This window comes from Brienomyrus brachyistius, chromosome 2 (genome assembly GCF_023856365.1).
Source record: "Brienomyrus brachyistius isolate T26 chromosome 2, BBRACH_0.4, whole genome shotgun sequence".
NCBI lineage: Eukaryota > Metazoa > Chordata > Actinopteri > Osteoglossiformes > Mormyridae > Brienomyrus > Brienomyrus brachyistius.
In genome coordinates this window covers 45,681,144-45,701,164 of record NC_064534.1, presented here as the reverse complement: position 1 = coordinate 45,701,164, position 20,021 = coordinate 45,681,144, and the positions used below count along the sequence as shown (strand labels likewise).

Genomic DNA, 20,021 nt, shown 5'->3' with positions numbered 1-20,021 from the left:
TCTAAATTCTAGTGTAGTAGATGAGGCTCTGCATGACATTTAATGGGTAAAAATGTCAGTTTCTTCTTCATTCACACCTGCAGGGTTGCCATTTTGAATCCCATCTCTGTTGTGTATGCATGCAGTCTGCGTGCTTGCCCTATGCTGTGTCCTCCAAAGGCATGCAGTTCAGCTAATTGTGGCCTCCACATTGCCCATATTGGGTGTATGTATGTGCTCAGCGATGGAGTGGCATCCTGTCCAGAGTGTACCCTAGCCAGCTGCCTTATGCTGCCTGGGCCAGGCTTGTGACTAGGATATATGGTTGGAATTCAATTCAGTAACCTATTGCAGGGTTTGTCCTCATAAGCTGTGGCTAATTTAGAATGGAAGGAAATGCTACCTAATCGATAGGAAATCATAAATAGAAACTGCTATGAAATAATGAATTCTTTAGGCTTTTCGGTTTTAATATTATTCTAGCATTTGATTTCCATTTTGGAGAGAGTATTCGATGAAATTATTTGAAATGATTAGTTAGGCCTAGAAAATAAGAAGTTTAAAGCAGCTTCAGTTTCACTGTGATATATTTTCTGTTTTCAGTGAGAATGTCTATATATCCATCATACTGTGGCAAATTATGGAAATATAAGGTGCCGGCTGCAAGAAACAGGAAATCTATGTGTCTTATTAACCTGACATCCTATAGGAAATCCATAATGCACTGTGTGGCTGCATCCTAAAGGAAAATCTACAATGTAACCTTCACACATTGAATGCATTATAATGTTTCTAACACATTTCAATTCATTAGAGCAGTTTTAATTAAAACAGCTTTAAATGTTGATAGTGTAACACTTGTGATATTTAAAGGCATTTGGAGATTTTTAGTGTATGAATGTCGAATAAAGATTTAAAATTTAAATCCATTGTATACAGTCCTTTTGGCAGAGATTGATTTTTTCTGCATACATATTCTGCATGTTTCGGTTCATTATGCAAATGTTTGCTGTTTTGTTTTTCACATGAGCCATATTCCATGGATTAATTTCCATGTCCCATGTTATTATTTCCATTAGCAGTTTAATTCCAAAAGCTGCGGCTTAGGGTTATAAAACTGAACGTGGTTCTCTCTATATTTAACCTTCCGTTCATGTTTTGCATTCATCATCTCATTATCAGGGGAAAAAGAAATTGTTGTATCAAACACAGAGGTGTAATTACTTTTCTTGAAGCGTTTAGATGTTACTCATTTTTACAAGGCTGTTTGATGAAAAGATCTGATGGTCTTGTGCTTTTTATCTTGGGAAATTATGAATTTGCATAGACTTAAAGGAAAAAAAAACAATGTCTAAATCAATGAACAGGAAGTCGGATGAAAGGTTATTTTATGTTGACTGCAGTGGATTGTTGATTTACAATCAAGGAACATACAGTGTAACTGAGCCGGAAGATGTCATATCTTCTATACAAATAATGAAAACTACCAAGGATTGTTAGAAAGCCTTGCTGATTCAAAACACCATACACAATACTGTGTTACTTTGCAAATGTTGATGTACATTCTGACATGACCTCCTGATTTTCTGTACAGGATGCTGTAATTAGTGCTTGGATCCAGTTCAGTGATGGCTCTGTGACACCACTCAGCATCTACGACTCCAAGGATTTCACCCTTACTGCCACGTCCTTGGATGAGAACATAGTATCCACCTACCAGGAGCATCCATTGAAGTGGCCAGTGGTGGTGGCTGAGGGGGAGGGCCAGGGTCCTCTGATCAGAGTGGAGATGGTCATCTCTGAGACCTGCCAGAAGTCTAAGAGGAAGAGCGTGCTGGCGGTGGGCACAGGAAATGTCCGCGTGAAGTTTGGGCAGAATGATGTGGATCTCAGGGGCACAGAGGAGGAGGATAATGACAACCTAGATAATGGGACCAGTGATCGCAGACAAAAGACCTCAGAACTGGACAAGGCCAGTCCTGATAGCTGGAAGTACAACAGTGCCTCCTCGGACCGTGAAGAGGGGGCTATGAGAAAAGTCAGCACTACCACCAAGACCACTATTACAAGCCATGCTGGGGGCAGCAAGCTGGCAGGAGGCACTGGGGGACAGGGCGTAATCATCCCTGTGGACCTCACCAGCTTCCCTGCGCAGGTGGATCTCCCGGGTGGAAGCAACCTGCCCCATGCCAGTAGAGGGTTGTCTGACCTGGAGATCGGGATGTATGCCCTCTTGGGAGTTTTCTGCTTGGCCATCCTAGTCTTTCTCATCAACTGTGTGACCTTTGCTTTCAAGTACCGGCACAAGCAGCTGCCAGTGTTGGAGCAGGGAAACATGAACCACGCCCATGACTGGGTGTGGCTGGGCAACGAGGCGGAGCTCCTGGAGCATCACAGGGACACGTCCCCTCAGCCGGATGAGTGCACCACCATCATCGACCGTGGCGACGGCTATGAGGAGAGCAAGTACCTGCTGAATGGTGGAATTCAGAAGAACATCCAGGGCCAAATCCATCGGCCTGCAGACCAAGGGCCCTGCAATGGCAAAGACCCCAAGTCCGAGTTGCTCAACAACTCGCCCAGTGCCAAGCGCAAGAGGGTTAAGTTCACCTCATTTGCCACCATCCTTCCAGATGACGGGGGCCCGTACACCAACTCCATCCTAATAGGTAATGAAGATGATATCAAGTGGGTCTGTCAGGACATGGACCTAGGGCAGTCCGCAGAAATCAGAACGTACATGGAGAGGCTACAAGACAATCTGTAACAGGGGGAGTGACACGTGATTTTAACTCACCTATAATGCCTTTTGTTTTGAAAAAAGTGGAGAATGTTGGGAAGTGAAAGGGTGGGGGAATGTGACCGATACGTAGGAAAAAGACTGAGGGAAGGTATGCTACTTCTCAATATTATATTACGGATGGTGAATGTGGGCATTTCCTCGGAAACAAAATGATAAACAAGAAACAACAGGTAGATGGATGATGGACATGAAGGAGTCTTGCAAAGAGCAAAATAAGTGATACAAAATCAAAAAAGTATTTTTTATTCAGGCATATTTTTTTTCCATTAAGTTTGTTTAAGATTTTGGTTGTTGACTTTATGATTTGTACTTGTTCCTGAAACACATACATGGACATGTGTATACTAACTATAGACCTTTTCCAGTGAATGGTGGTAATTGATAAAGGACATTAGAAATGTTACCAGGAAAACATGAGAACATGGCAATAGCATTAGAGCCCTTTTACTCTCCTTCTTTTTATTCACTGTAACCATTTGCACCTTTGTGTATATCCACGGGTTAAGGTCAATGCAATGTATTGTATTTCATTGTTAAAATTATTTATTTTTGTAATATTTGATGGCGTTCTGCTCAGCATTCCAAAAATGGAATCTTGAGTGTGGAAAAGTGAGACTTTGGCCTAAAATGAATCCTCCACCAGTGAAAGAAAACTGTAGATCTGCCAGTGAGAAAACTGTGTACAAATACGAGTTTTATTTCCCAGCAAACAGTAATGCAAATGAGACCAAAATGGCATAGAAGATAAGTGGACAAAGTTTGAATGATGTGGTGGAGGCACAGTGCTTGGGAAACCTACACACCTCCACCTGGCATGGAATGTACAGTGAACATATTTGTACTGAACTACTGCATTGTGCATATCCAGTAGTGCAGTGCCCCCAACTGAAGCTGGTACAGGAGCTAACGTGGATATTGGTGTTCTGCCAGTCTCCATGAGTCTGGTCAACAACATCAAAGCAGCAGAACTAGAGAAACTGGGATAATTGTAAAAAAAGACTACTAGCCTCTGGATCTCCATGATGGACATACCAAGACACAAACTGCATCAACTGCTTGCAGGAATGAAAATAGAAAGGTCATTTTTTTTGGAATAGTTTGGCAGTTTCCCCTAATGCCACCTGAACCCAAGAAATGAAAGCAGGAGCCTATCCTGAAAGTGAACGAGGACTGTCTGTAGGTCACCTATGGCTGTATTGTGTTCACGTTGTCCTTGTCAAGGTGTGCAGCCTTTAGTTGCTCCTTCATCTTGTTTTAAAGACTTCCCTACATTTTAAGTTTATTTAACCTGTTTTACCTTAATCGCAATGTGTTCACCTGCTTCTGATCACTTATATTTGTATGCCACAGGCTGGCATCTCCAGTTCTCGAGAGTCACAAGGTATGCATGTTTTTTTCTATTAATTCTGTTATAATTAATTAGCCTTGACTGAGTTGATTGAATGGATGGCATGATGTAAATCACATTAAACCAACCCTATAATTTTTCAATTATGTGAAATTGCAGTTCAGGCAATAGAACACCTGTACAGGATAGATGAATGAAGCCAATCTTTGGCCATTAAATAAATCAGTCAGATTATATCCATTATTTCAAATATTCTGGTTAGTTAGTTGCTCGTTGTTATTGATTGATTGATTATTTGATCAATTCATTGATCAATTGAATATTAAATTCTGTGGTAATGTACTCTAGGTTGAGCAAATTATCGCAATGAATCAAATTATGAGAAAATATAAATGTTATGTTAAATACATTAACATAAACAGATCAGTGAGATATCTTCCATCTGTAGACCTCCCCTTCTCTAATGTAATTTCATAAAAATACATGTACAGTAGAGTAATTTCTGCTATAATGCCAGAAATATGTTTTCCCCAAACCTCACGTTATACAAAACAATGCAATATAAAAAGGTTTATAGAAAAATGGGGTTAGACCCAGAGCACTCAGAGCACTCAAGAACTAAACAAACCAGTAACTATTATGGTTAAAACACTTCATAAGATGAAACTTTTCTTCAGGTGTCAAAGTTTATTCTATGTTCAACTTTCTAAGCTTCACAGATTCTTTTCTGTTTACTTGTATTTACAGCCATGTAGTAGATTTTGTGAAAATAAGATGGGGCATGTATGTCCCCCATGCTCTATGACAATTTGGCAAGATTCAGCTGTGATTCAATACTATTTTGATCAATATAAAATGTACTGAAATGTCATATTTATGAAGTAAAAACATAAATCTTATCATATTAGTTTTGCACAGCAAAAATCATTTGGCTTTAGGTATCTTGATATGAAAACAGATTATATGCAATATAAAGATAATAGTGTCAAGATGGGTGTATCGATTCATGACATCTTCATCATCTTTATTATTTTTGGCTGATTTCCTTCCTCCTAAATTTGGGCTGGATTGGAGATTTTGAATTGATGCAGCTGCATGGTTGGGCTTGGGCTGGATGTGCGATTCAAATCATTTTTGGTTACACCCATAAAATAGCACTTCCCAAGCAAAGCTAACTGAAGGCTGAAGGCTGAGAATGCAGTGCTTTTCTCTGTGGGAAAGCCAGCAGACATCTGCAGCTTGCATCTGCTCTTCTTTCATAAATTGCATATGCCGCAATTCACATTGTGGGAAGAGGTGTAATAGCAAAACTGCCTATACCAGTATTTCCCAATCCAGTCCTCGGGGACCCACACACGGTCCACATTTTTGCTCCCACTCAGCTCCCTGCCAGACAGTCCACATTTTTGCTACCTCCCAGCTCCCTGCAAAACAGTCCACATTTTGGCTCCCTCCCAGCACCTAGCCAGACAGTCCACATTTTTGCTCCCTCCCACCACCTAGCCACACAGTCCACATTTTTGCTCCCTCCCAGCTCCCTGCCAGACAGTCCATATTTTTGCTCCCTCCCCGCACCTAGCCAAACAGTCCACATTTTTGCTCCCTCCCAGCTCCCTGCCAGACAGTCCACATTTTTGCTCCCTTCCAGCACCTAGCCAGATAGTCCACATTTTTGCTCCCTCCCAGCTCCCTACCAGACAGTCCACATTTTTACTCCCTCCCAACTGCCTACCTGGGAGGATAGGGAAATACTGGCCTATAGTGAAGGAAAATTGTACATAGCCTTCAGCCAGCACATGTTAACTTAGGTAAATTAAATAAATAAATTCATTAAATCACTGGGCTGATACAAGCTGAGACAGTGAATCAGCACACCCTGCAGATCTCACGGACTGGAGCGCCACGCCTCATATATGTGTGGTGGGTCTTCTGGATGTTGCTTCTTTATGTAACTTTATGTAATTATATATTCACTCGTGTAATTACTTTGGAATCTTACCTGTTTATTTTCTGTTTAATGGCTAAATTACGGTAGTCCTGATAAATCACAGTCACATTATACAATTACTGCTATAAAATAAGGTCCAGAACACACAACATACCATGTACAAATACACATTTATATTAGGACTTCCGTGATAAACGTGTTAAATCGGCACAATTAATGTAAATGAGTAAAATTCATTAAAGCTTTTCTGTTCACATCTCCCCCCATTTATCTCACCGTTTTCATGACCTGCTGTCCCCCGAAAAGCTCAGGTGTAAACCAGTATGCATTGTAGATTATAAGAATGTAAGATGTGTTCATAAATATTATCCAGGATTTGTTGTAAATAGGAAATTGCTTTACCTGTGTATTAATAATGCAAGCTAGCACTGTTATTGTTAATTTTGTACCCGTGTAGTGTGAATCAAATCAACAAATAAGCACCAGTGTAATATTCATATAGCGAACTCAAAGCAGGTATTATTAGCTAAATGAGTTAAGTGCGGATCATTTTATATTTTTATTTTTACGAAAGCCAACTGATTAATTGTTCTAAATAAACCAATAATTATTCTGGCCTGCAGGCTATTGACACCTTAGTTTTTGGCTGTTACGTATATATAAGGAAATTGTACAGCTGGGTGGAATGAATACATTTAGTTTTGTTTAATCTGATGGATGCTTATGGGGTGTCTAGCACAAAACCTGAAACCCACTGATGATCAGAAACACAGCCACTGGACTTACATTCGTACTGGGGAAGGTGACCCACTGTCCACTGATTCCTCCTTTAGCAAATCTTTTATTGACACCACAGCCAATGATGGTGACCTATTTTTAAGTGGCAAAAATGGTGATGCACATGTGGCGACGTCATGGCATTACTTTTATTATGGCATTGCACAAACAACGGCTTTCACCCCCACCAGTCACGGGGTGCGGTCAGGCAGACAGGCAGCTCCCAAGCCATCGGCGGAGACACAGCTAAAAGGGAACATCTTCTGCTTTATCCCAGAGGTGAACATAAGACATATGGCTTTTCCGCTGTGCAGGACAAAAAGGACACATTTCTTGGGTCAGAGAAGGAGATCATAATTTTTTTCTGTGATTTTACCCAGTTTTCATATTCTCCTTTTTGTCATCAATTTATCTCGTCCTTTTTTGAAATGTCATGACATGTTTTGAGGTGCAAGGGAATGTGGAGCTGGAAAATAAAGATGTATATGTATATAAGTCCTAGAAAAATAGTCTTAATTTTGTTTATCATTTGTTGTGTGGGCTTCATTTGTGTAAAATTTATATGAACAGTATAAGGGGAATTTTAATTTATGCATATTTTCTTTATTTCTTGCTTGAACATTTATAGAAAATCATTATAGCCCTGGACAAACAATTCCCCCGACACCTCTAATTGTGCTCTGCTCTCATCTGCCTCTCGTAATTTATCCTCCAAGTCTGTGGGGCTTTCTACAGATCAGCATGTGTGTTTACAGATCCCATGAAGTGTAGTGGTTCAGGAAACAAACTTTCATTTATCAGATTAGTGGTTCAAATTGAAATTACACTAACTGACTGCGGGATTATGTTCAAATGTTTAAATATGTAGTGATTCAACTCTAGATGTTGCTGTGAAATTGCCTGCTGTTCAGGGCGTCCCTTGCATGGTGTCCTTTCTTTCCTGGCATAGGCTCCAGGATTAAGCAGTTATGGAATCTACATGGATGGATAGAGGGTCTGTAGGTAAGGAATACAATAAACTGTAAGCAGAGCAGGGACACACTGAGGTCTCCTCTGACACTGTGGGACCCAGGCTGCAGCATCAGTAGTGGGCCTCTGCTTTAGCTACAGGCTCATGGGTCCTGGATGAGAGAATTAGCAGAAGTGACAGCTCGATTCATCAGGCCCCCGCAGTGCACCAGATCTGTGTGTCGGACGCCTTTGGGCTGGTGGAAGGAGGAACACATTTATCCTCTCTTTTGCTGTCTAATACATTTGTTCACGTTGTTCTTTCCATTAAAACAAACACATTTATGTAGCACAATATAGAAGTATCACAGGACGTTTTCTGTGTATATTTTGAGTACACATTGGGACTCACAAAGATAACCTTGCTGTATATATTAAGTTCTTTCCTGTGAACTTTGAGCTTTTTTTGTTGCTGGTGTGTCCAATGTATGACTCAGTACATTTAGAGGCAGTGTTATGTTAATCTACAGTTTTAGCTGTGTGTTTCTGTATTTATATAAAAGTAAAGCACTTCCTGTGAACAGCTACAGAGGAATGGAGTGGTTCTCTGTCAGAGCCTGGTTGCTGATGCTCATGTTTTCTTCAGTAGGGTATGAGGTGTTGGACTCCTTGGGAATGCCGACTGGGCTAGCAGAAGGGTAACACTCATTAATGCTCCCAGTGTCCCTGTCCAGAAAGCTGGAGGGTGGATGTTTCACCTTTTCAATGAACACCCAGCCTCCCAGTACAATTAAACACACTGCATGGGTTCCGGTCAGTCCCACATGTAGGCTACTCCTTAAACGTCCAAACGATATTAGTGAGTTGAAATTTTCCACATGGTGATCAGTGCTGCACACTCGGCACATGACCTGACCTCTTTGGTAGGAAGAAGAGGTATGCTCTCGTTTTTAAGAGAATATCATTTTCTGAAATTCACAACATGTTTTTATGTAGCAGATTGCAAGGATCCCTGCAGTGTCGCAAAAAATTGATAGCATCTTTCCCTGTAACGGCAGTCTGTTTTCTGCAGACTGTATGTAATGTTGTTGATTGCACGTCATATGTGTCTTTTTTTAGAGCTGAAGATCTCTAACAGGCTTATTAAAACAATGCTATTTAAATGAATACACACAAAAAATACATATATCAATAAATAAACCTCCAATTTAGTCCTGCAAAGATAAGTAACAACCTGGTATTGTAATCTAAGAGAACACAAAATGAGAAAACAGGGAAGGAAAAACACCCCCTTCTATTTTTTTTGTCCCGAATGAATTCTTAAACGTATAACTAGGAGAGACCTCGTGCAAGGGCTATTTCAGGACAGCAATCCCTCTGTTCAGTCCTTCTTCTCTACTCTTCCTCTGAAAACAAAATAAATGGCTCTGTTTCCTTTATGCAGACAGTGTTTCTCCTTAAAACAAATTCCATTCCAATTTAGTGGCTCCCATTAACATGTGTTCCCTTTGCCTCCTTGATTTACTGCGGATATCAGATACATATTGCCAACGAAGTGAGACATGCAACCTTTCATTTTCGAGCCATCGCCTTCCAAATTCGACATGCTACATTAACAAGAAAAATGACTGCACCGACGAAGCCAGGAAACGGCCTGTGTCTTCAAATGACATTTGGTTTTCATTTCACTTTCATTACTGAATGCTGCCTTTGCTGGTGGTGCAGAGTGATGACTGGAAACAGACACCAGGTACCTTATATGCATATCTGAAGGAGACAGTTAAGGCTTGAAATTACTAGTTAACCTATGGACCAATGTGTTTGTACTGTATGTCTACCGCTTAACAAAATATGCTACATGTCCATAAAAAGAAATTAAAAATTAGCTCAGTTTTTTTAGACATTATGCTTTAAGGTAACCTCAGTACTAAAATTGCAAGGAAATATGCAACAAATGAATTATAAATGTATTATTACTCTGTGTAACTGTTGAGGAATGCTACTATATATATATATATATATACACACACACTTCTATGCTATAATAGAAGAGATGACCAATGCAGAATGTATCTAAAGGACAGCATTCTGTGCATTAACATGCTACTTTTTCTATTTTATAATCATTTTTACTGACCAGCAGTGCTGATTTTGATGGATGCACCAATAACAGAGTATTTAATTCCCTAAAATCATAAACAAAATATTTCTAGATTAAGGCCCAGGAGGAAGTTGTGCTGTTAACCTAAACAATTTCTATGAAAATGTCCAGCATTGGACATTATATTTTCTTTAAATATAAAAAATTAAATTAAATAAAAAAATGGAAATTAAGAAGTTCATTAGCCCTCCACATGTGAGTGTATCCTTATTCCTTAAACGTCATGCTATTAAAGCTCTACATCTACCCATTGACAAAATCATATGTGTAATTATCTTCGTTTATATTAATCCTTACTTATCACACCACTCGTTTTTCTTAGCAATTCAGTTTACATACTTAGCTGTACTGGCGATTACCGGGGGCCTAGTAATTTCAGATTTGCAATCTTGCCATAGATTGATATTCATTTTATTTACCTTAACCCAAAGTTATATACATTTCTTTGTGAGAACAGAGTCAACCCTTCTGTTGATTTCCTTACCACTGAATTCCACTGATGACAAATTTGTCACTAATTAATGAGATTCAAATAATGTTAATAGCATTTGTAGAAGTTTACAGGCCCATTTATAATGTAAAGACTATATTTATATTTGGGCTCTCAACATCCACAACCTTTTGATCAGGGGCCTCATGTATAACGACGTGCGTAGAATTGACACTAAAACATGGTGTACGGACAAAACTAGTAATGTGCGTAAGCAAGAAAAAATCCAGATTCACAAAACTGTGCATAAGCACAGATCGACGCACATTCACTTTATAAATCCCAATGAGCCCGAAATTTTACGTACGTGAACGAGCCCACAGCCACCACCACCCCCACCCCCCCACCCGACCCGCCCATGATTATGCATATTTGCATATGTAAATCTGTATAAATACCCGCTTTGTTCTGTTTTTCTTAAACAACAATGGATAAACCACGTGGGAAAAATAAGTATTTTAGTGAGTTTGAAGTGGAGGTCATGTTAACAGAAATCAAGAAAAGAAAAGTGATATTATTTGGTGGTTTAATTATAGTGGCATCAGCACTAAATTTGACGGAGCGGCAGAACGTGGTGGAGTCAGTTAAAAGTGTTTTTATCTATTTGCACGGTGGCCGAAATTAAAAAGTAGTGGTCCGATATTAAAGTCGACGTGACAAAACGAAAGAGTTTTAACAGCACAGGCGAAGGGAGCGGAATCCCCGGTCTCTCACTTTATCGGGTGATGTCATCGCGGGTAAGTTTTTCTGGTAGCATACTTGTTTGAATTACTTGCATGTTTATGAATAACAAGTAGGGCACAGATGCGGTGTCAACTGTTGTTTGTTTGTTTATTCTTACAGACAATAGTACAAGAGGTGCCCCCAGTGCCGAGGACGACACAGGCGGCGATGTTGCTGCTGTGCTGAGCACATCTTTGGGCGCTGGCTGCACACATTTCCGTGCCTCGGAAACCGGGGGGCGACCATCCGGCCGTGTGCTGACTGAAGCTGTGCTGCAGTCACAAAATGCAATAGCACATGCTGTAAGAGATGTTGCCAATGAATTAAAACATCTAAATGATACGATGTATGATATTAACAACACATTAAAAGAATTAGTTAAAAAATAAATGCGGTGTTTGGTTACCTGCTTTACATTCTTGCTATTACATTAATGAGACACATGTTCGAATCGCACACAATTTGTACATTAATAGAGTGAAAGTGCTTTCTATTTACACAAGCAAGTTCATTCTCTGAAGGTTCTTTTGTAGCAATGTGAGTGCAGTCGATGGCTCCGATTACATTGGGAAAACCAGACATCGCAATCGGACAATCGGACAAGCTGATCATGCCGTCCCATACGGCAGGCATGGCGCGACTTGGTGCTGACTAAATCACCTGACTATGATCCCTGAATATGCGCTCTCTTCCATTTCTTCCATAAGCTACGTCTTCCAATAACGCAAGAGCTGCCATTGCAGTCGTAATAGTTCGGTCATTTTCTGCACCGTTTTTATTGTTACAAATTGAATAAAAATCAGGTGCCATACATTTGTAAACAACATACAATTAATATCGGTGTATTGGATAAAGTCAGCGTCATGATTGTGAGTTTAGAAAGGGAAACCACAGTAGCAATGACTTACCCTGGCAGCCGACTGTGTACAAAACCGAGCAGAAACGTGCGTACGCGATGTGTGGAGCTGCCATGAGAATGTGCTTAGCGGTACGCCAAGTTTCGTTTTTATACATCTCGACGTGAGCGTGGAAACGGACGTACGCAACATTTTCGTACGTACGCACCGTTTATACATGAGGCCCCAGGTCACAGTACTGTAGACTTAAGAATATAGATTTTTAGCATTACTCACGCATGACTTGATTTTAACAAATATTAATATGCATGCTGTAAATGTCATGGTTCAAAGATGCTGACAAGAGAAACGGGAATGAAATGTGCACCTGTTTCATATTAAAGTATTTGGATTGTAGCTTTCGCATTTTTACATATGAAACGACCATAAATAGGATCTTCCACGCATTGTGCAGAAGCAAGAGCTTTTGTGAACATAATGACTTTTTTCTTATGTTTGATAACAGTAAAAATAAAGAACAATCCAAAAAATGGGGATTTTGTTAGAATCACACAGTACCTTGAAAACATAATCAGGGGATTAACAGCTAAGAATCAGAATACAATATGACACTTTCCAGAGGCAAAAGCATATCCAGAGAAATATCAAATTTAGTCATTTAATAAAAAAAAAATCTCTGTAAACCTGTACATGCCATTTTATGTATCAGCTTTTCTTTAGCAACCTTTGATCAGCATAGTCTGTAGATGAACAATATTGAGTTTTGTGAAAACATTGTTATTGGTCATTTAACAAACAAATTATTACCAGGTTCGATTTGGGCTTTATCAGTGTCAGGAGATATATATTGATGCAGGGAATATTATAGAAAATACGACTTATGAGCCGTGACCAGAAATGTAAAATGTCTTATATCTCTCCTTAATTGCTTAGTGGTTTAGCGTTTCATTGGGTTTGCTGAAAGCTGAAAACTTTTGTGTCAGATACGCGCAATATAAATAACCTCAGTGTTTCATGAATTGTATATTGTAAATATTGCTTTTAAAAAATGTGATTTATCTTTAAAGGTACACCCTGCAGGGGGTCCGCATAGCCTGCAGATAAATCAATACACAGTGCAGGTCTGAAGCTCAGAGCCTCCTGGGTTGGTGATTTGGCTTCATAGCACTGGGTCACTGGAGATCTTGTTAGTTTGCTTAGTGTTTTTTTAATTCTTTTTTTTTTTTTGAACACGTTTGTGACAAAGAATTTTTATTGCAGTGGAAAACTGGATGTCATTCAAAATGTTCATATATATACATATACATACATATATATGTACATACACACACACATATTGGTCTACCTATGTTAATGGGGACTTCCATTCATTTCTATGGGAAAAACCCTAATCCCAATCACAACACCCTCTACCCATCCCTAACCTTAACCATAAGTAACCAACCAAAATACAAGACTTTTGCTACTTTTACTTTTTTGATTGCAGATTTTTATGAAACTGAGGTTATCCAAATGGGGACCTGAAGAAGTGTCCCCAAAAGTAAGGAAGTTTCAGGTTTTACTGCACTTTGGGGACATTTTGGTTCCCAAATGTGATCTATGCAAACCCACACACACACGCACACACATACTGTCACGGGTCGTGGTAAACGAGCGCGGCGGAGAGCGGCGATCGTGCGGAAGGAGCAGGCAGGCAAGCGGGATACGGGAAAACGGGGGTTTATTCGGGGAAACCGGAGCAGGACGGGAAACAGACATTGACATCAATGACGGACGAAGGACTCAGGTAAGACACGGACTGAAATACACAGGACTGATTGAAAATAAGCTGGGTACAATCCGGGAAACACACGTGGTTAGGCAGGGGGCGTGGCACACAGGAGGAGCCGACGAGCAGGGCATGACAGAACCCCCCCCCAAAGGCGCGCTTCACCGGGCGCGCCAGGGAGGAGGCGACAGACGGGACACGGGAACCGGGACCTGGAGCAAAAAAACAGAACCATCAACGAGAGACGGGAAACAGGACCGAGGCACAGAACAGGGCCAGCGACAGGACATGAGACAGGAGCTGACAAAGGGACGGGAAGGCAGAGAGACAGATCAGGAAGGGAGACACAGCGGGAACAGGAGGAACAAAAGGACCAGGAGTGAACGAAGGGAACAGAGGAGGTCGAGGAGCAGAGACGGGAGGAACAAAGCGAGGGGGAGCAGAGACAGGCGGGACCAAGAAAGGGGAAGCAAACGAAGGAGGGACCAGGGCAGGAGAGAAGGGAGAGAAGGCGGGGGAACAAAGGGGAGCCCGTGGGAGCCCCAGCGGGCGACGGGCGGCAGCCGGAGGGGCCGCAGACGGCCGGGAGGCCGGAGCCGGAGGGGACCGAGAAGGGGCCGAGGAGACAGGGCGAGGGACCCGCGGAGGGGCCAGGGAGGGAGCAGGAGGGAGCACTAGGGAAGGGGACGAGGGAGCTGGAAGGGGCCAGGGCGAAGGCAAGGCGAGGGGGGGAGCCGCCGCAGGCGGCGACGTCCTCCGACGGGCCGAAGGTGGGGGTCCCGCAGGCGACCGAGGAGCCGCCGTCGGGGAGCCCCCAGGCGACCGACCAGGCACTGGAGGGGGGAGCGAGGCAGGGCGACGAGGCACCGGAGGGGGACCCGCAGGCAACAGCCGACCCGGAGGGCCAGGACCTGCAGGCGCCAACCGAGCCCCAGCGCAGGCGAGGCAGGGCGAGCCAGGGGGCAGGGCAGGCGGGACCCCAGCCCTGCGTCTGTGTCCCCTTCCCCTGCGGGACACAGACAGGCCGAACCTAGGTCGGGGTCGACGTCGCCGGGGCGAGGGACAAGGGGTCACAAGTTCTGTCCCTGAGGGGTCCCATTCCAGCTCCTCCACCTCCAGAGAGGGAGGAGCTGCGGTGGAGTCTTCGGGGACCTCCTCGGGAACCGGGGCCAAGGGACTTGGAGCGGGAGTAGGAACGGGGCCAGGAAGTAAAGTCACTCCGGGCGCCTCTGGAGCTGCTGCAGGCGGAGGGGGCGCCTCGGGAGGAACTGGAGCGCGGTCAGGAACTGGAGCGCGGTCAGGAACTGGAGCGGGCTGCAGTGGGGGCGCCTGCCCGGGAGCTGCAGGTTGCTGCAGTGGGGGCGCCTGCCCGGGAGCTGCAGGTTGCTGCAGTGGGGGCGCCTGCCCGGGAGCTGCAGGTGGCTGCAGTGGGGGCGCCTGCCCGGGAGCTGCAGGTGGCTGCAGTGGGGGCGCCGGCCCGGGAGCTGCAGGTGGCTGCAGTGGGGGCGCCGGCCCGGGAGCTGCAGCAGGCGAAGGGGGCAGCGAAGGCGGCTGCGCGGGCGGCAGCGAAGGCGGCCGCACGGGAGCGGGGTCCGCGGGCGGCGGCGGCCGTTCCGACGGCGTAGCCGGGACCGGTGCTCTCCGGACAGGAGAGGCTGCCTGGGGAGACAGCTTAGCAGAGCTAGGGACCTTCCGGGCGATTGGGGAGACATCCCGATCCTCCTCCGGGAGGGCCGCCGGGATGAGGGCACATGCCCTTAAGGCGATCGTCGGGGCGATCGCTGGTTCCTTGCGTCTCCTCCTCCGGCTCTTGGTAGCGGCGGGAGGTGGAGCTACGTCCGCCAATGCGGACGGCGGAAGGACGGGTCCCCGCTCGCTGGTAGCGACTGAGCGCTTGGTCCGGAGCTGAGCTATCTGCAGGAGACCCTCGCGCAGCTCCTCGGCCAAGCGGGCTTCTAGGTCGAGGGCTAGCTGGCCGAGGGTCTTCTCACACCAGCGGACGAGGCTCCACGCTGGACGATCCTCAGTGATACCGGGTTGGGATCTCCAGTACGCTACCTGTTCTCCGAGGCGGAAGTACTCCTCCTCGGAGATGTATTCCGCCTTTTTGTGGTCCGTCATTCTGTCACGGGTCGTGGTAAACGAGCGCGGCGGAGAGCGGCGATCGTGCGGAAGGAGCAGGCAGGCAAGCGGGATACGGGAAAACGGGGGTTTATTCGGGGAAACCGGAGCAGGACGGGAAACAGACATTGACAACATCAATGACGGACGAAGGACTCAGGTAAGACACGGACTGAAATACACAGGACTGATTGAAAATAAGCAGACACAGCTGGGTACAATCCGGGAAACACACGTGGTTAGGCAGGGGGCGTGGCACACAGGAGGAGCCGACGAGCAGGGCATGACACATACACACACGATTATTATTTTTTATTTCTTCAGAACTAAACCTTGGATTAAAAAGATACACGATCTATTAGGTGAATGGATGCATTATGTTAAAGGGTAAATCGTTTGGCATATCCAAAATTCTTGAACAACTTTTGTTTGTGAATAGATGATTTTCATCAAGTTTAGTACAAATTGGGAGAATGGTCAAGGCCTTTTTTTACCAATTCAAAATAGTGGGATATCCAAGATGGCAGACGTGAATTATATGAGATCCTTAGATTCCACCATATTGATACATTCATATAAAAGCAGTTCTTTGATTCTAACATGTGTAATTACTAATATATACAGTTAGCATCTTATTACAATACAATACAAGAGTACATTCACAGAAACTGAAACATTTCCATGGAATGTTGTCTTGATTATTCCCGTGAAGATTCGTGTAAATCAGGCATTACAATTCAAAGATATTGAGTATTAACCGACTTAATGCATTTTTTTCAGAATAGCAGATGCCCGTCCATGATAGTTGACCGACACCATTTGCTGGTAAATTAGGTATTACTCATAGAATCAGAGTATTCCAGAATTTATATTCTACCCCAAACAATACTCTTGATAAAGATATCACACAACTATATTAACCCCCTAGAGATCTATCTGTACCAAAATTTGGCATTGTTCACTGACTGTTGTACTGATCGTGTTTCTCAAGTTTCATACGAATCAGAAGATTGATCCAGCTGCTTAATCTTTGGTAACACTTTACATTAAGTGCATTTCATTCATATATACATATACATTCATAGTGCATTCATTATGAATTCATAGAACATTCATAAGCAGCATGCAAGTACACCTTAACATCCTAACATCCCAGAACAGCTTTAGGATACATTAATAACAAACATTACATGATTATAATGTTTGTTATTATTATATAATGTTTGTTTGTTATATTACAGCTGTTAAGGGATTGTTAGGATGTAAAGGTATACATACATGATGTTAATGAATGTTTTATGAATACTTAATGAATACATTATGAAGGTGTCCTCAACATTTTATGAATGCAATATAAAAGCATTATGAAGGTGCAGTTAATGTAAAGCGTTACTGAATATTTCAATAAATTCCTATGATGACAACAGGAAAACCATTGGACATATCGACATTTCTTTAACAACTTATCTGCAGTCAGATGATCCTTGTGAAGTTTTGTGTAAATTTGGCTAAGCTTCTAGATTGAGTTCATTTTATAATTTTCTGCAAAATGTGTTCTTCAAAATCGCGGGTGATCAAAGACGGTTTGGATGCTGCTTTTTATGTCCTTAGATTGGGCTTACATATCTGTTTCAAAAAACATGAGAAATTTGATGCTGTCTTGTATGGTTCTTGAGAAATTGGCCAAAATGTGCAATGGTTAGCGCCACCTTGAGGTCACTTGATCTGATCTTGGTTGACTGAGAAGTGGGCAAGATTTGGAACTTACCTGCCATGTTTGGATTTTCTAGGATTTTGCTGCCCAGCAAGGAAAAATAATAAGAACAATCGGAACAAAAGCAATGGGGTTCATCCATTTCATGTGACTAAACAGATGTCCAGCAGTTAACATTTTGGGAACGTTCTTGCTTGTTTATATTGATTGTATAGTGCTAAAAATGGTCAATGTGCATTGTTTTGTATTGTAATTGTAAATAATGTGCAGCACCAAATAAGGAATACAGGATAAGGTAGCATTTTCGCCTGAGCCCTGGTGTATGAAGGACCTTAAATGGGATGAAGAATTGCTTGAATGACGAGACATCCCCACAGTGAAAAGCAGACAGCCAAAGGTGGTCTCCTCATTGCTAATGTATCACTTTCCTGTCACACAGGTCATTAAGTATGGATTCAGGTCTCAAAGCATTTTCTCCCCTGGACAGAATCTTATAAGGTCACGTTTATAGTTTATAGAGCGTGCCGGTCCTGTGCGGACACTTAGCACACCTCCTAATTATGCGGCTTAATTTCTGCTGGGACAGAGTGCTTTGTAAGGCAGTAATAATAACCCACTGCATCTTTGAGGAAACTATAAAAAAATGTAATCTAAAACTTTATAGCCACACACAGTGTTTTTTTAAATTATTTTATTTATTATCATAATGCCTGTAGACGTGCACCTTGTGATTACTAGTGGTTTCAACAGCAATTATGTCTGCATGTAATTAAAGGAAAGCAAGAAAAATACAGGTATAGAAAGTTCATTAATATAAGGAAATCAAGTGTGCGAGTAGTATTTCTGAATTTGAATTCCACCTCAAAATTAGTATATTTTGGTTGCCACTTTTTAATACAATTCTAAAAGAAATTGGATTACACTCAATAATCAATCTGCACATATTATTCACCTCTCAATGTGCACCCTTTGGGTGTCATAGCAGGTAGTAAACATCACCAATAAAGTAAATCTTTATTGGCACATACTATTAAAAATCCAACAGAAATAGATCTTTAATTTGAGAATTTGCTTTATGAAATAACTACATAAAACACTTGACTGTAATTATTGCTGATATATCTAAGATAAGATAAGATAAGATAAGATAAGATAAGATAGGACTTCATTGATCCCACAGTGGGGAAATTTGCGTGTTAAATCTAAATTTCCTAAACAAGAAATATGGAAATCTTCCAGTTCCATGTAATGTCTAATATATGCTATAATTACCTTATAAAGTGGTAAAGAAAAACCATTCAGCTATCATTTAGTTTATTGAATATCCGGTTGTCACAAAACAATGTTATTTCATTATATTATCATAATTCGCAGCCAAAGAAAAAGAGCTGTTTAAGTCAACTCACTGTAACTGTTTGTGTCTAATAGTAAAACATACTACCATAGGCTACATTAACTGTCCAAGCAGGATACATACAAGTCAGTTCTGCATCCTTCCGCATGAAGGCCAAAAAGCTCAGCCCAGAACACTCCATATCTGAATCGTCTTCCCATCATTACTATTTTGGAAGGAGTAAAGCCACTTCTGATATGGGTTTTTGTAATTCTTTGTATATTCCTTCTTTAGAAATTTTCACTTTCACTTTTGGTACCTTTCCATCGTTGCTTTACAATTGTTTCCATAATGCTGCCAAGGGGACAGTAATTTCTCATTTCAATAAGACAAGACCTTCTGCTTGGATAGGGCCTATTTTCTTGGCATTTTTTTCATTAGATAAAAAGCTGTTCTTCTTTCTACTGTTTCTGAAATTAGTCTACAAGGCTCTAATACTTAACAAAAAGATCTTAGTGAAGTTCAGCCATTAAAGTGACCAGGATTTCAAATTAAGACTAAAGGATCCAATCTTTATCTTCATGCTATCCAAGACCATTGTGCAATTTCCATCATTCTTTCACACCCTTCTTCCATATGAGTGGACTGAGAAGATCTAAAGAAACAGGAACACCCTTGCTCCTCACGATACATTTCTCAAGTCTTTATTACCTGCACTGATGTTTATTTCTTTGCATGCACTAATAAAATTTCTGCCCCTGTCCAACTGGAGAGGCTTTATAGGCCCCCTAATGGTGAATAATCTTTTCAGGGCACTAATGAAGCTTGAAGTGGTCAGGCATTCAATTACCTCTTTATAGGGAACTCTAGAATTCAAACACTTGAAAATAACTGCCCGCCTCTTATTCTCAGAGGAAACCTCTGGTTCAGTCTGCAATAATCCTTTGTGGTCGGAAGACATCCAGGCTTATGTGAGTGAAGGGCGTCCCAGGAGTGAGTTAGTTCAATTTTACATTTGTTCTGCAAATTTCCCTCTGAGCTTTTTGAAAGT

General features: G+C 42.2%; 1 protein-coding gene across 2 annotated transcripts in view; it reads left to right on the top strand.

Annotated features, from left to right (window-relative positions):
• Window positions 1-7,350, top strand: part of si:dkey-215k6.1 (transmembrane protein 132C) — a 212,496-nt gene extending 205,146 nt beyond the window's left edge. For both annotated transcript variants that reach the window (XM_048996453.1, XM_048996459.1), the window contains one exon: window positions 1,574-7,350. In XM_048996453.1, the coding sequence (XP_048852410.1) occupies window positions 1,574-2,746 (1,173 nt within the window). In that variant the 3' untranslated portion in view covers window positions 2,747-7,350. The remainder of the gene's footprint in view (window positions 1-1,573) is intronic.
• Window positions 7,351-20,021: the final 12,671 nt, after the last annotated feature.